Source organism: Perna viridis, chromosome 7 (assembly GCF_037379345.1).
Source record: "Perna viridis isolate PV_CMFRI_1.1 ecotype Kerala chromosome 7, ASM3737934v1, whole genome shotgun sequence".
Classification (NCBI taxonomy): domain Eukaryota; kingdom Metazoa; phylum Mollusca; class Bivalvia; order Mytilida; family Mytilidae; genus Perna; species Perna viridis.
In genome coordinates, this window is record NC_142451.1 from 24,496,894 (window position 1) to 24,510,000 (window position 13,107).

At 32.3% G+C, this 13,107-nt stretch overlaps 1 protein-coding gene across 1 annotated transcript; it reads right to left on the reverse strand.

The window, feature by feature from the left end:
- Positions 1-4,834: 4,834 nt before the first annotated feature.
- LOC148611932 (Golgi-associated plant pathogenesis-related protein 1-like) lies at positions 4,835-8,471 on the reverse strand. The gene is made up of 4 exons (XM_088592948.1): positions 8,352-8,471; positions 7,229-7,526; positions 6,323-6,406; positions 4,835-5,179 (listed from the first exon to the last, which is right to left on the reverse strand). The coding sequence occupies exons 2-4, from the start codon at positions 7,485-7,487 to the stop codon at positions 4,965-4,967; spliced, it is 558 nt and encodes a 185-aa protein (XP_088449074.1). The 5' UTR covers positions 7,488-7,526; positions 8,352-8,471; the 3' UTR covers positions 4,835-4,964.
- Between the last annotated feature and the right edge of the window lie 4,636 nt (positions 8,472-13,107).

Consider the following 13,107-nt stretch of genomic DNA (forward strand, 5'->3'; position numbering starts at 1 on the left):
CATTTCACGCTGTCTTCTTTAAAATCGACGAAAGGGAGTTTCTTAGGACAAAATCGACTGCTTTTGTTAAGTTTCATTTCGTTAAAAAATCATTTGTTGTTTATCTGGCTCTGCGTACGGATCATGCATCTAAACTGAGTTCACCTAGGCCAAACATTTTTTTTCTATCGTGCTTTACCCAGCTACAGACATCCTTTTAAAACGGTTTTATTTCTCGGAAATTTCACGACACGGCCTTTTCGACCATTGTTGTGTCATAAAAATATTTCATTCGTACGAAATGAAGTTTTTCGTAGAATACAAATTTTAGTATAAGTATCAGACGGTCATCCAAAAAGAAAAAAAAAATACTGATAGATTTAGACTACCGTTGTTGTCCGATTTCTACTTAATTGTTCATCTTTAATCCTCTTTTTTGTTGTTCCAAGTAATGTTCCTGCGTCTTTTTTATGTCTTTGGCGTTGGAATTTTGGATATTGCTATTACTGTGATGATCCTGTGATAACACTTAATCGTAAAGATCTTAATACCTTTTTTCGATGTATATTTTTTTCAAGCATATGGCATTCAAGGCATATTAAGTACATTTAGATGCATTGTCTTTTGGGAAATGATTAGTATTGTTATTACTCCAATTATCTATACATCTTCATTTGTTGTAGTTTTTTTCTTCCATTGAAATGCATGGGTGTTTATTATGGTAATTATCAAAAGAACCAGGATATCAACAATAATAGTTGGTTGATATTAGATAAGAATGTATAAATTTCCACCGCGAAGGCAGATTAATTGCACTCTATTAAAAATTATTCCATAGACTATCGGTTATGAAACGTAAATTGCAATTACTTATCTGTGGCCAGTTATGCTAATGATGTCGTGGTTGGAAATCAGGACCCCCTCATTTATTTAACTTACATTTAATTTACTGTCAGAATCCTTATTTGTGTTTTCTGCCATATTTTCTTTAAGACATTACGAAAAAACAACAATGTTGTTTCTTGATAGAGTCATAACATTGGAAACAACTAACTTATGTGTCCAGTATTCGATAATCTCCAATTTGCTGTTTCAGTGAAGTATTTTTCGTATCTCATTTCACTCGTTACACATAATTTGTGGTTTCTATGTTCTTTTAATTTATTTACCCTTTCCTTGTTAGGCGGTAATCGAGATTATTATATCGTTTAAATGGTATAATGTATATCATATTACCACTGCAGACTATACCTACCACACGGGACATGATTAATTACTTGTTTCTTGTATAAAGTGCGTAACTTGTGTCCATTGTCTAGTGATAGCCAAAAAAATCTCAAAGTGAATGATCGAATTCATACAATTGGACTGGTAAAGTTTCATTTTAAGTTTTTGAAGATTCATGTTAACTTGGGTCATCTCTGCTTTAAATCTCGGTTGCATCATTACTAAAATGTGTCTTTGGTTTCTGTATCAAGTCATAATCAAGTTGATCTTTGTAAATGGAAATGTAGAAAAAAAAGTGGAAAAACGGATACCGGTACCGTACAATATTGAAATCATACCGTAGATAAAATGTTTTTAGAAAAATAGATGAACGCTTTTGCTGCTGTTGCACCTGCTCTTTCCTCCCAGTATTTTGTGGAGTTTGGGTTGCTCATTTCCTTTTGTTTCTTTTTCGTATTAATTTTGGTCATTTCATGTTGTTTGATGTGTATCTGTTTTTCCTGTCTTGTCTATATCCTTTATCCCATTATCTTGATTTCCATTTGAATCTTCCTTTGATTACTCTTTCAAAGTAGTAAATTATCACTTTGAAAAACTACAAGAAGAGATTTTTAAATTACAATTATATAGCACAACACGTTTCTTAGAAACTTTATTGCTTAGAAACTGTATTGATTTTGTAAACAGTAAGTGCATATGTCTTGATATATTAGTGCCCGTGTTATAACTAATTGCAATTCGAATTCACTACGTGCAAAATTATGAAATAATAAAAACGAGGTCGTATATCAAGGGTGAAACTAATCTACCTTTAAATTATAAACTAGAATAGTGTATTAGAGGATGCATTGAGGATATTTATACATTTAGTAATCGGTGTCTTTTAATAGTGATCATTTTAATAGTTTTATATTCAAGTCTAGATATCAAACCGGTCGGTCTTGGCTTTATCTAAGAAACATATGTAATTATTTTTTTATTAGAATTACACAGGAAAATAAGCAAAACCACTATGAACTGAATTTCTGCTTCGCAATTATAAAGCAGACGATTAAGGATATGTGTATTTGTTTAAAGATTAGAGTAACCAAAGGAACCAAGGTTCTGGCAGAAATCAATAGAATGTAATCCAGGGAAAAAGACCAGACAGAGAAAATAGACAAATACTACAAAGAACATAGATAACCAAAGCAATACGTACAAAGCAACAAAAATAAATGAGCAACTCGGAATAAACACTGCGAGCAATGACCAGGTACATCGGTAAGCGTCCTCTGGTTTTCTTAAGGCAAGCTATGGCAAAAGTTGTGATATGAAAACTCCATACGCAGGAACTGCAGGGATGACAATACAGAATACAAAATCAATGTATTTAACGTAAAGTTTGGTCAATAGATTCCCTTTACCAGCGATCTCTAAGTGTAGGCCTGTGAGTATCCCTTATGTCAACTTCTTTGGGGTAGATGCGATGTATAAAATCCCTGAAACTATGATCGTTTAACGATTATACGTCAACTTTATAGCGGAAACTATAGATTGAACATATAGATTAAAGGATCTGACTAAGCAATGATCATCCCTTTGGATCAGACCAGCTATAAATTCAGCATTATAAGAGTAATAAGTTAGCGATAAGAGGAGCACAATTTGTTCCCACTTGAATGCTGACCATTTGTTGAAAAACGCGTCTACAACATTGGACAAATATGTTGTCGATCAAATATTCCAGCATTTTTAAAACATCTTCTCCGGTATATTTGGAAAATGATTTGGAATCTTTTTTACACAGTATGAGGATTCTCTACCAATTACTACATATATGAATCTAGGTGTACCGTCTTTTTTTGGAGTAACATCGATATACAATGTTTTACAAAGAACATATGAAAATACATGTAAAAAACAAATATAAATAAGAGTGATAATTCATTTTTCATCATATTCATTATTCTATAAGCCCACCTGAACTAAATGTCCGATAGAGCTTATGCTGTTGGTTGGCACCAGTCGTTTACAGTCAGCAAATTATTCATACTTTGCCCAACTACACAAAAGACCTTTACTTGTTTTTACCGAATTTGGCAGATATAATGTAAGGCAGGGCCTTTATAAACGATCTTCTTATACATTTAAGTCTTTTTATCTTCTTGTATTTATCCAGTGGTGAACACACGGTAAAATATAAAAAAACAAGCCTTCTTTAAATGATTCAATTTTGGTTACGCTAAGTTGAACGAGATATGGCCACCGGAGGCTAAATAGCTTTTGAATAGTCTCTTATTGATCCAAGGTGAATACTGTAATTTTTTTAAGGTTGTTAATCTCGATGCCAGCTGCTACTTTTTGTGGTTTGGTTGGCACAACAGATGTCTGCAATTACTTGGAGTTGTCATTGCAACCGTATCGGCATACACATTTTTTATATATCCTCGCTAATGTTTATTCACAGTTCAGAAATCTTGGCAAGAATGTTGTATTTCCATATCTTTGGAATAATTTACTTTTTTTTACTTCCAAAGGATTAAATGATGAAGCAACCAGATTTTTTAAGATTTGTATTGGGTTGTTTAGGACCTTTAATATTTTCATATTTAGCTCAATAAAAAGGGTCAATCAAATATAAAGAAAAATAACGTTTTGAGAACTTAAAATGAACAATATATAAAACATTACATACTGCGCTAAGAACCTAAAATTACTCAAAATAATCAAAAAAAAGAAAGACTTTTGACAAAACTCTAAGACAACTGCAATGACCGATATTTTATTTTATTTTTATTTTGTTTATTGTTTGTTTTCTCCTTCTTCATTTTCGACATTCGACTTAAGGATTTGTTGTTTCTTTTCGGTTTTCATTGTTGGAGCTGTTTTTACTTCCGATCGACTTCAATTAGGTTCAAAGTAATATTGTTATTGGTATATTTCATTTGTAAGAAAAAATGAGGCTGCGGAAATGTGTATGATAATCTTTAATTATTTAAATGCATGCTCAATCTGTAGCCATGAATATATAAGTATGTCTTTTTGTTGAAGTAGATGTGTAACTGTTGAACTATTGAATTATTATATTTAGAAACAAAACACGGCTTCTAAAATGATCACGGTGGTCAATTAGTGTGGACAATTAACGTTGGAGTTTTATATATACTCAATTATTTAAATGTAGATTGATTTTGAAATGGAACATTAAAACAAAACAAAGCCCCTTAATATGACCACGGTTTCAGAGGTCACTTAGACCGACTTTTGTATCTAATGATTCTATAAGGAATCGGACATGACGTGATAATTAACTTTGGAGTATTAAATATATTTATTTATTTTTCACGTAGTTCGATATTGAAATTGAAGACAATTAACATGAGGATTAAAATCACGTGCAAGCAACCATCGCCAAGCAACCATCGCCAAGCAGTTGATCGTTAAATACAGAAATTCCAATCTTCAAGATATTGCAAATTTCGGTATGCTGTACAGGTGTCTCAAGGAGTGACCTTCACCAGCGGCATTAGAAACAAATACTTTGGAAGCTAAACAATAGAATTTGTCATAAATAGTCCGGAATTATTATTACATAAGCGATGCATATGTGTGATAAATAAACGCATGTATTAGGAACGAAACGATATTAACTAAAATTACATTTATATATCAATGCAAATCTGAAAGACTATAGACATAATGTGTTAAAGCTATATCGATATAGACAATTTCAAATCTTAAGTACCATTCTCAATTATCTTTTTCCGTTTAATAGTCTAGAGATCTTCGACAAGCGGAGTTAAACACTTCCCATTCTCTGTCGAATCCGTCTTAACAGTTGCACTAGGTTGTACATTTTCTGCATATTGTCCTTTCCTATTGCCTCTGGGTAAATAACATGCTACAACAACAACCCGTTTTCCTTTAATTGCTAATCCAAATCCCACTTTTTTGGAGTTTTTCCATATCAACTGGGTAAAGTTTCTGCATTCTGAAATGGAAAAAGTATTTCTTTCTTTGTAAAAAAAATGTTTGATTACCGATCATTTGCCGAAAACGTAATTTTTTTAAACAATGCTTATAATCATATGAAATTGGAATTATACAGGTTCGCTAGTAACAGTGACACATCAGTAAATATGCCATAAGGGGAAAAAAGAGTGCATAACTTTAGTGGTAAAATTGTGGTATTGTGATGTCCATTAATGTGCTTTAAAGTCAAGAGGGCAATACCGCATGGTAATGCTTACATCAGGTTCTTCGATGAAATTGATATCGTAATTGTAGAGAGTATAGTCGATAAACTACCCATTGGAATAGTGAATGTCGTAAACAATGAAAATAACATCGCCTTAAGCTTGAGTCATGATCGATGTTCCAGGCTATATTACTCACCCATGGTTGGTCATGAAAATTCACCCACATTGTCAGTTATTGCAGATTCGATTCAAACCAGATACATAAATAAATTTTACAGTGGAGATCAGGGGTAGGGTAAACCGATTTTACCACTTAAAATATGGTTTAAATGCATAGAGTATGTAATTCTCGTCATGTGACCCGTGATTTCACGAGAATGGGTCCTAGTCTACCATTCATAAGCATGGAGATTTGTCATTTAGAAAGTGTAGAGTTCAGTGTTAAGAACAAACCATCTTTTTGTGTAAAAACACCGATAAAAAATGACAAATATATATTTCTACATGATAAAGGTATTAAGAAAAAAAACATACAATAGAATATTTTGCATTGTTATACAGCGTTTCGAGTACCCGGAATTAAACATTAAAATGCAGATCGGTCTTCGGTTTTCAACACGTTCTACATCGGAAATTCCTGTAAAGAAATTGAGACTGGACGAGACTTACATACCCTATTGCAAGATAAAAATTTACGAATTTCATATCCTATATTTTCTCTTTTCTTTACTCCATCTCAAGGCTATTATTTGTGTCAATGATGTTTAACTGATTCTACATGCACATACATGGTTAATTGTACTTTAATTTTAATAACGGAATATTTCATAGTATACTAAATTTGTTTATTGTTCTGTTGCTGCGTACGGAATATAAAAGCTTTCTTAGTATTCTTTTTAATCTATCAGTGATACAATATTACTAGTTTCACTTACTAGTTTTGATTTGACTAGAAGGGTCGTTTTCGTCGAAACTGTAGTGTTCTATCTCTTTATACCAATGTTCTGTGACATCTTCTCCTATATTAAAACATACCAATTCTACCATGTAGGTTTTAACTTATTGTTGAGATAAATTTAAATGTTGTCTTAGCGGCATCGTTTGTGCATAAACCATGTTGTAGGTAAATCATACATGTATTTATAAGAGTAATCAAGGGAACCAATGTTATAGCGGTAATCAAAAGAATGTAATCCAGGGACGAAGACCAGACATGGAAAACAGACTCACACAACAAAGAACATAGAATAACTAAAATCATACATGCAAAGTAACAAAAGCAAAAGAGCAAATAATTGTGAATTAAAACTTTGAAAGGTGTCAATTTCTGACATATAATACATGTGTATTCAATTGTAATGTCGAATCGACTCAAGCACAACTGCTGTGGTTTTAAGTCCAGATGCTCATATATATAAGCACGTTTATAAGATACAAAATGTAACTAAGCGTCAGTCCCTGTAAGAATCAGTCAGTCGGTGAAACATGGTATAAAAAAATGATAATTTTGATAGTAGAATTTGACTATTTGCTCCATTAGAATCAAGGAAAACAGACAAGATTATTCCGTATCATGTTGGACAATTTAGTTACAATTTCATTGAAATGCACTGAAAATGAACCTTTCAAGGGCAGATAACTCTGTCAAAAACATTATTTTTCTAACATTCTATTGACAATTGTCTGAGCAAAGCCCGTAATGCAGATGTTCAAATAGAAAAGTATCCTTGAGTGATATTACATTGTCAGATAAAAGGGGTTTTGACATGCACATTTCCTAATTTTTTTCCCATTTTGCCGGATTCTTTCAAATACTAACAATTAAAGAACCTTCAACTTACCCGAATATTCCCGAACTCCGGATGCCAGGACTTTCTCTGCTATATTTTCTCCCACATGTTTGCCTTGACAGTACATGCCACTTCTATGGAGTTTGTGTGTGGTCGACAGATACAGGGCTTGATTTTGAGCAAACAGACTTAAGTCTTTTGAATACTCCAATGGGGGAGAGTTATGCTGTTTCCTTATATTATTATGAGCATGAAGAGCTATGTCCTTCCAGTCACATTTCACTTCTGGCTGGCTTGCTTTTCCACCCATGACAACGTATTTTACTGTAGTTTACCATCATGACATGTACTAAGCATTGGGAAAAGGATAAGGAATTAAGAATATTTAATTGTATTCGTAGAAGTATGCTATATTTTGTGTGGCGCCTTTCCCATATAAAGTCCACAATTAGTCGCTCTGATACCTATATAGATGAATGTTCATTCAATCTTTTTTTTCTTTTCTGTTTATTTAATTCTTTCCTTCATTCCTTGTCAAATATATATTTTTTGTATTTGCTTTGTTTTAATTGTAACCATTGCTCAAAATTTCAACCTGTAAATGTTGATATTTGACTCGCTTTATATTCTATACGATCCAAATCAAATATGAGATTTAACTTTACATAAAACTTTATATGATTAAATGATATAGTGATATAGAACGAAATAATTTAGATATCGAAGGTTCAAATACAATTCAGAGAGACATCAAAATCCACGTTCACCTAAACGTGAAAATAAGAAACAAAGACGACCTACAATGGCGGGTGTTTCTAGAAAAGTAAAAGACGCTTACCCTACCTGTGCACCTGGTCCATGCACCCAGTTTTTAGTGGATTACGAGTTGATCGTTTACTTTTGTTACTTTGTATGTATTATTTTTGTTATTTTATATTCTTTGTTGTGTATATCTGTTTTCCATACTTGGTCATTGACCCTGGATTTTATTATTTTGATTTCCGCTAGAATCTCGGTTCCCTTGATTACTCTTTCTACATGTACACAACGCAGCGATGATATGACGTTCATAATACACACCGTAACTAATCTAATAATTTGTCTACTACTGAAGCAATAATCGAAATTTACTATTATTGTTTGAATGATAAAAATTTTTACTTTGTAAACTTACCGTCAACATAATAATAAATACCCTGTGTTTATGACATAGTAATTACGTCGTTTAATGTCATTATGGGTTGAATTCAAGGCCATTAGAACTTATTGTGCATTAATTGTCAGCCATTTAAATTCATTGTTTCATTAAAAGTTATTGTTTTAAGCAATAAGAAAAAGAAAGTTACATGGTCTATTGATTTATTTCATATAATAGTATAAATCAATGTATGCCGATGTTACTAAAAGTCAGACAATGAAACGTTTGCGTTACTTTTTATTGCTGAAATACATATTTTTTACGCCTGTCCCACGTCAGGGATTTCTTGCCTTTGTATGTTTTGTTCGGTTTTCACCTTTAGATGAGATGTTGAGATAGTTTTGATTGTTTATATTTATAAATAAAATTACAATTAAAAGTGACGTTCATTTTTAACGAAGTTATATTGTTCTGATGTTTAAACCAGCAGCCTGGTTATATAAGGGTTGCATCCCTTGCTTTTCAAAATTCTTGTTGTAATTGACAGGGTTAAGATATCAGAGAATATAATTTTAGAATATCATGAGCTAGAAACAGATTTTATTGACAATCTTTGTCTCAAATTCTACCTTAACAATAAACAAATTGTGAAAACATATCTCCTATTTTATCAATATTCCTAGAGAAATTACATTTGAAAAATCTGAAGTAGACACAATGTTGTACAGATTTTGAATTTAGTGGGAGGAGTTTAGTATCAGCTGTTTTTGTTTGTAAACAAATGCACATGCAAATTAGTGGTAACAGGCAGTATATGTATTTTTTTCCTTATTCCAAATAAATACTAATATCAAAGTCCATAAACACATATCCAAAAAATAGAATATGTCCGCAAATAAGATGTTACACAAAAGTCAATCTGTTCTAATATACTGCCAGTGAAAAGTCGATCTAAATAACAAAGTTTCATATTTAACACTTTAGCAATTTTCAATACCATCTGTGCCCCATGTATGACTTTGACTATGACTCTCTCACAAGATTTAAAACACAGATAGGCATAACCTCTCTCCTCACGACCACCACTGAGTCATCTACTCTATTGAGAAGACGGCTTTTTTTTCCTGAGGTACTGCTCTGACTCCAGGCTCCTCTATTCTACATCATTCTCCAAAATAGCTGGTGTTTGGTTTTCCTAATAGCGCCATTTCTAATGTGAGCACTTTGCCCTTCACTTAGCCAACTTTGCTTGTTTATAGTTACACATGTAGTACAAAAACATTACAAACACATATCCCAATCCACTTCATGCTGAATGTCTTCCTGATGGTTTGGCCCACTTTCAAAAGTTTGAAAGTCAACATGTTGTTCTTCAGACTCATTTCTGTTGGTGTTTTCAGCTGGTTCTTCGATACAGCAATTTGTCATCGTATTAACTTCATTAAAATCCCAATTATTGCGATTGAAAAAAGCTTGTACAGCTAATCTTTGTTCTTCAGTAACAGCCAAAGAAAGTACACTTGCATTCTGCAGATTTTCCATTTTCACTGACTTTTACAAAGTTTATGTGTCATCATTTACTGAAGTGGGTCCGAATCAACTTTATGGGCATTTTGGGGTTATTCTGTGGGTAAAGTGTCTATACAATTTACTGTGAATTACTTGTTGACCAAAGATTACCACATGTCACTGCTAGAAATTTATTTATCATTCTTCGTAAAACTTTATTTTCTCGGCAGATTATTTTTTTTATTATTATTAGGCGACTTAATTAAAACCTATTATTCCCTCTAATGAAACAAAAATACGTGACCTTTGACAACGAGGTTATAGAAGGATAGAGATTTTTAATCATTATCCAAATCCTCAAAGTATTGCAGCAATCAATCAGATGGGAGGTATATACCTGTCAAGTGTGCCATGGGTGGTGGAAATCCTAATAGTACAACAAATAAAGACATGCTTTTGGAAGTATTTACTTTTTATATGAGAAATAAACTAACACAAAAGTTGGATCCTGAGAACCAAAATCATGATGAGGATGTTCCATTTTTAGACTGTTCGTTTACAGCTTGTGATAATGATGCATCCCAACAACAGTTTTTCATTACTGGTGAAAAGTCTATAGAAAACCTCATTCAGAGAGTAACAGGGGAAAATCTGCAAGAGCAATTTATTTGTCAAATCAAATGATATAAAAGGACATGTTGGAGTTTGTTAACTTAGATGTGAAGATAAACAACATGATCTACTTCTTTGGTCTTCGTCATCCTGCCTTGGTAACAAATTTCTTTGTAACCTTCGGATGGCTCATTGATTTTATGTCTCTGGTATTTTAGCAAACCAGTATTCAAGATTCTGTCAGGCCTCAAATATTGGATGTATTGGCAAAGTTACCCTAAATGGAATATTTCAAAAATATTCATCATTGGCAGAAGGTTTAGTAAATGAGTCATGTAAAACAGCACTTCTCGAGGAAATTGTTTCTCATGAAGAACTTCAAGACGGCATTGACATTGTTACTGATGCTAGGCATGGAATTAGCAAGACCTCCATGTTTACCGATGTTGTATGTATCGGTTCTAGAACTCACAAAGTGTTACGTGTCGAAACTATGTCTAAAGTTGATTGTCAAAGTGCACAGAAACACGAACTGATTGGAACAGAAAGAATATACGAGTATTTCAACAATTTACATGTTGAGTATGAAGAAAAAATCCGTGTTCATTGTCATGATAGAAATATAAGTGTGAACAAATTCATAAGGAGCAATGGAATGGATACTAAATCTACAAATGATACTTGGCATGCAACAAAAGACATTGCAAAGGAAATTAAATCAATTTGTACAGGGCTAAAGTACAAAGAGGGACTAACTTGTCATCCCGATTGAGCAGATAAAAGTGTCAGTATCAAGACTCACATTTAAAACAGAACTGAGCCATCAAAAGATGTAGTTTCTGATCCAAAGGCGGAAATGTTACTTGGACGAGCATTAATAAACACTCAAAAGTATAAATCACCTGTAGATTATATTGACTGCATGGACATTTATTATGTTGAAAGCTTCAACAATGCTATATTGCAGTATCATGACAACAGGATAAACTTTTCCAAGCATGTTTATGTACTACGAACTAATCTAGCTATCTTAGAATGGAATGAACACGTGAATAGGGAAGCAACATCAACAAAAACTGTGCAATATGCTAAAAATCCAAGGCGACAAGTAGATATAAAAGTGCTAAAAAGATGTGGTCAGAAATATGGTGTAAACTAGTTAAAGCATATCTAGGTTAACAAAATTGGAAAGGCATGATTCATTTTTCAATTGAAAAGGTGATTAAGAACTATTTCTTTATGTAACAAACAATAATTGACTCTAAAAGTCGTCTGCATATATTTACCTAAAAAACCGCACGTGCATTTGTTTTTATTTTACACACAACTGTTTGTTTAAGTACCGCCCTTATGTTCTTATGTAAAAAAACTTAATTGCGCATGCTTCCCGATCAGGCTGATCGGATGCACTGGTTAATATCCGTTTTATTTCCTCCGTCTGGCTTACAAGCATAATCTAAATATCCTTGGATTTGATAGACATTATAACTTCAATGCTTAACGTATAGTATGTATCTGTTTAAAAAGGATATTGTTCTAAAATTTTATTGACATGTTATTGAGTTATGTTCCTTATTATGTAAATAAACAAACAAAATATACACTTAAATCGATTTCATATAAGATTGCAGTTGTAACTTTATCTCTACATTGATTATATAAGCTGCTTAGTGTTCACTTTAAATGACATTCCAAGCATTTTGTTGATCCCATAAGTAGTTACGTTTTTTATTTACCTCAATACAGAAAAGTTCTGTTTAGTTGATTTCATATGTATAATTGCATCCTATATTTCGGATACTTAAGTAGTAAAGATGAAATTGTTGGTCTCATGAGCAATAATATTGAATTTGTTGAGATTGTGCGAAGTATTGCTGTATTTTGTTTATCTCGTGTTCAGTAGTGTTGGTTTTTGTTAATCTCGTATGCAGTATATTTGTGGTTATTGATTGCATGTGCAGTATAATTGCATTTCGTTGATCTCATTATGTGCAGTACAGTTGTATTTGTTGACCTCATCTATAGTTACATTTTATTGTGGTGATTACATTTACAGTAATTAAGTAGAACTCCAGATAAGAATCATGCAAAATGTGATTTATGGTTTAGAAAGCTTGCACATTTTTATTTTTGATATTTTGTTTAAAATACTGAAGTAAACAGAAAATTACACGTGGCTTTCCATACAATCAGTATTCATAAGATATTAAACTTTTTTTAGAATGTACTCTAGAAATTGAAATTAAGGGAGATAACTCTGTAAAAGACATTAAAACAAAAGAAACTATTTGATTAGCTCCTATGAGAAGGCAGATTGGAATGAATAATTATGCATTGCATCATATAGACCAATAAAACAATTTAATAACAAAAAATAAAATGTGTAGCCTTTTATGGGGTGTATCACATTTACAGTATTTGCATGATTCTTACAAAGACTGCTGCTTAAAAGTTGTTTTTGGTGATATCATGTAAAATTGTATTTTATTAATTGTGCGTGCAGTTTTGTTTTATAATTGTTTCAATAAAAAGCTAGATTGATTTCATTGAAACTTTGATTACTGATTCGCACGTACTGGTATCTTGGAAAGGAAATTACGAAAAACAAATCATAAGAAAATAAAATAAAGTCTGATTATTTGCAATCGTAAATGAACTCGTGATGTAAAAA

What these genes read in the sequence shown, in the direction of transcription:
- LOC148611932 (XM_088592948.1), bottom strand. Translation starts at nt 7,487, where the DNA reads ATGGGTGGAAAAGCAAGCCAGCCAGAAGTGAAATGTGACTGGAAGGAC. An exon ending in CGGAGTTCGGGAATATTCGG is followed by an intron (nt 6,407 to 7,228) that starts GTAAGTTGAAGG and finishes GTTTTAATATAG; the next exon opens with GAGAAGATGTCACAGAACAT. An exon ending in TTCTAGTCAAATCAAAACTA is followed by an intron (nt 5,180 to 6,322) that starts GTAAGTGAAACT and finishes TTTCCATTTCAG; the next exon opens with AATGCAGAAACTTTACCCAG.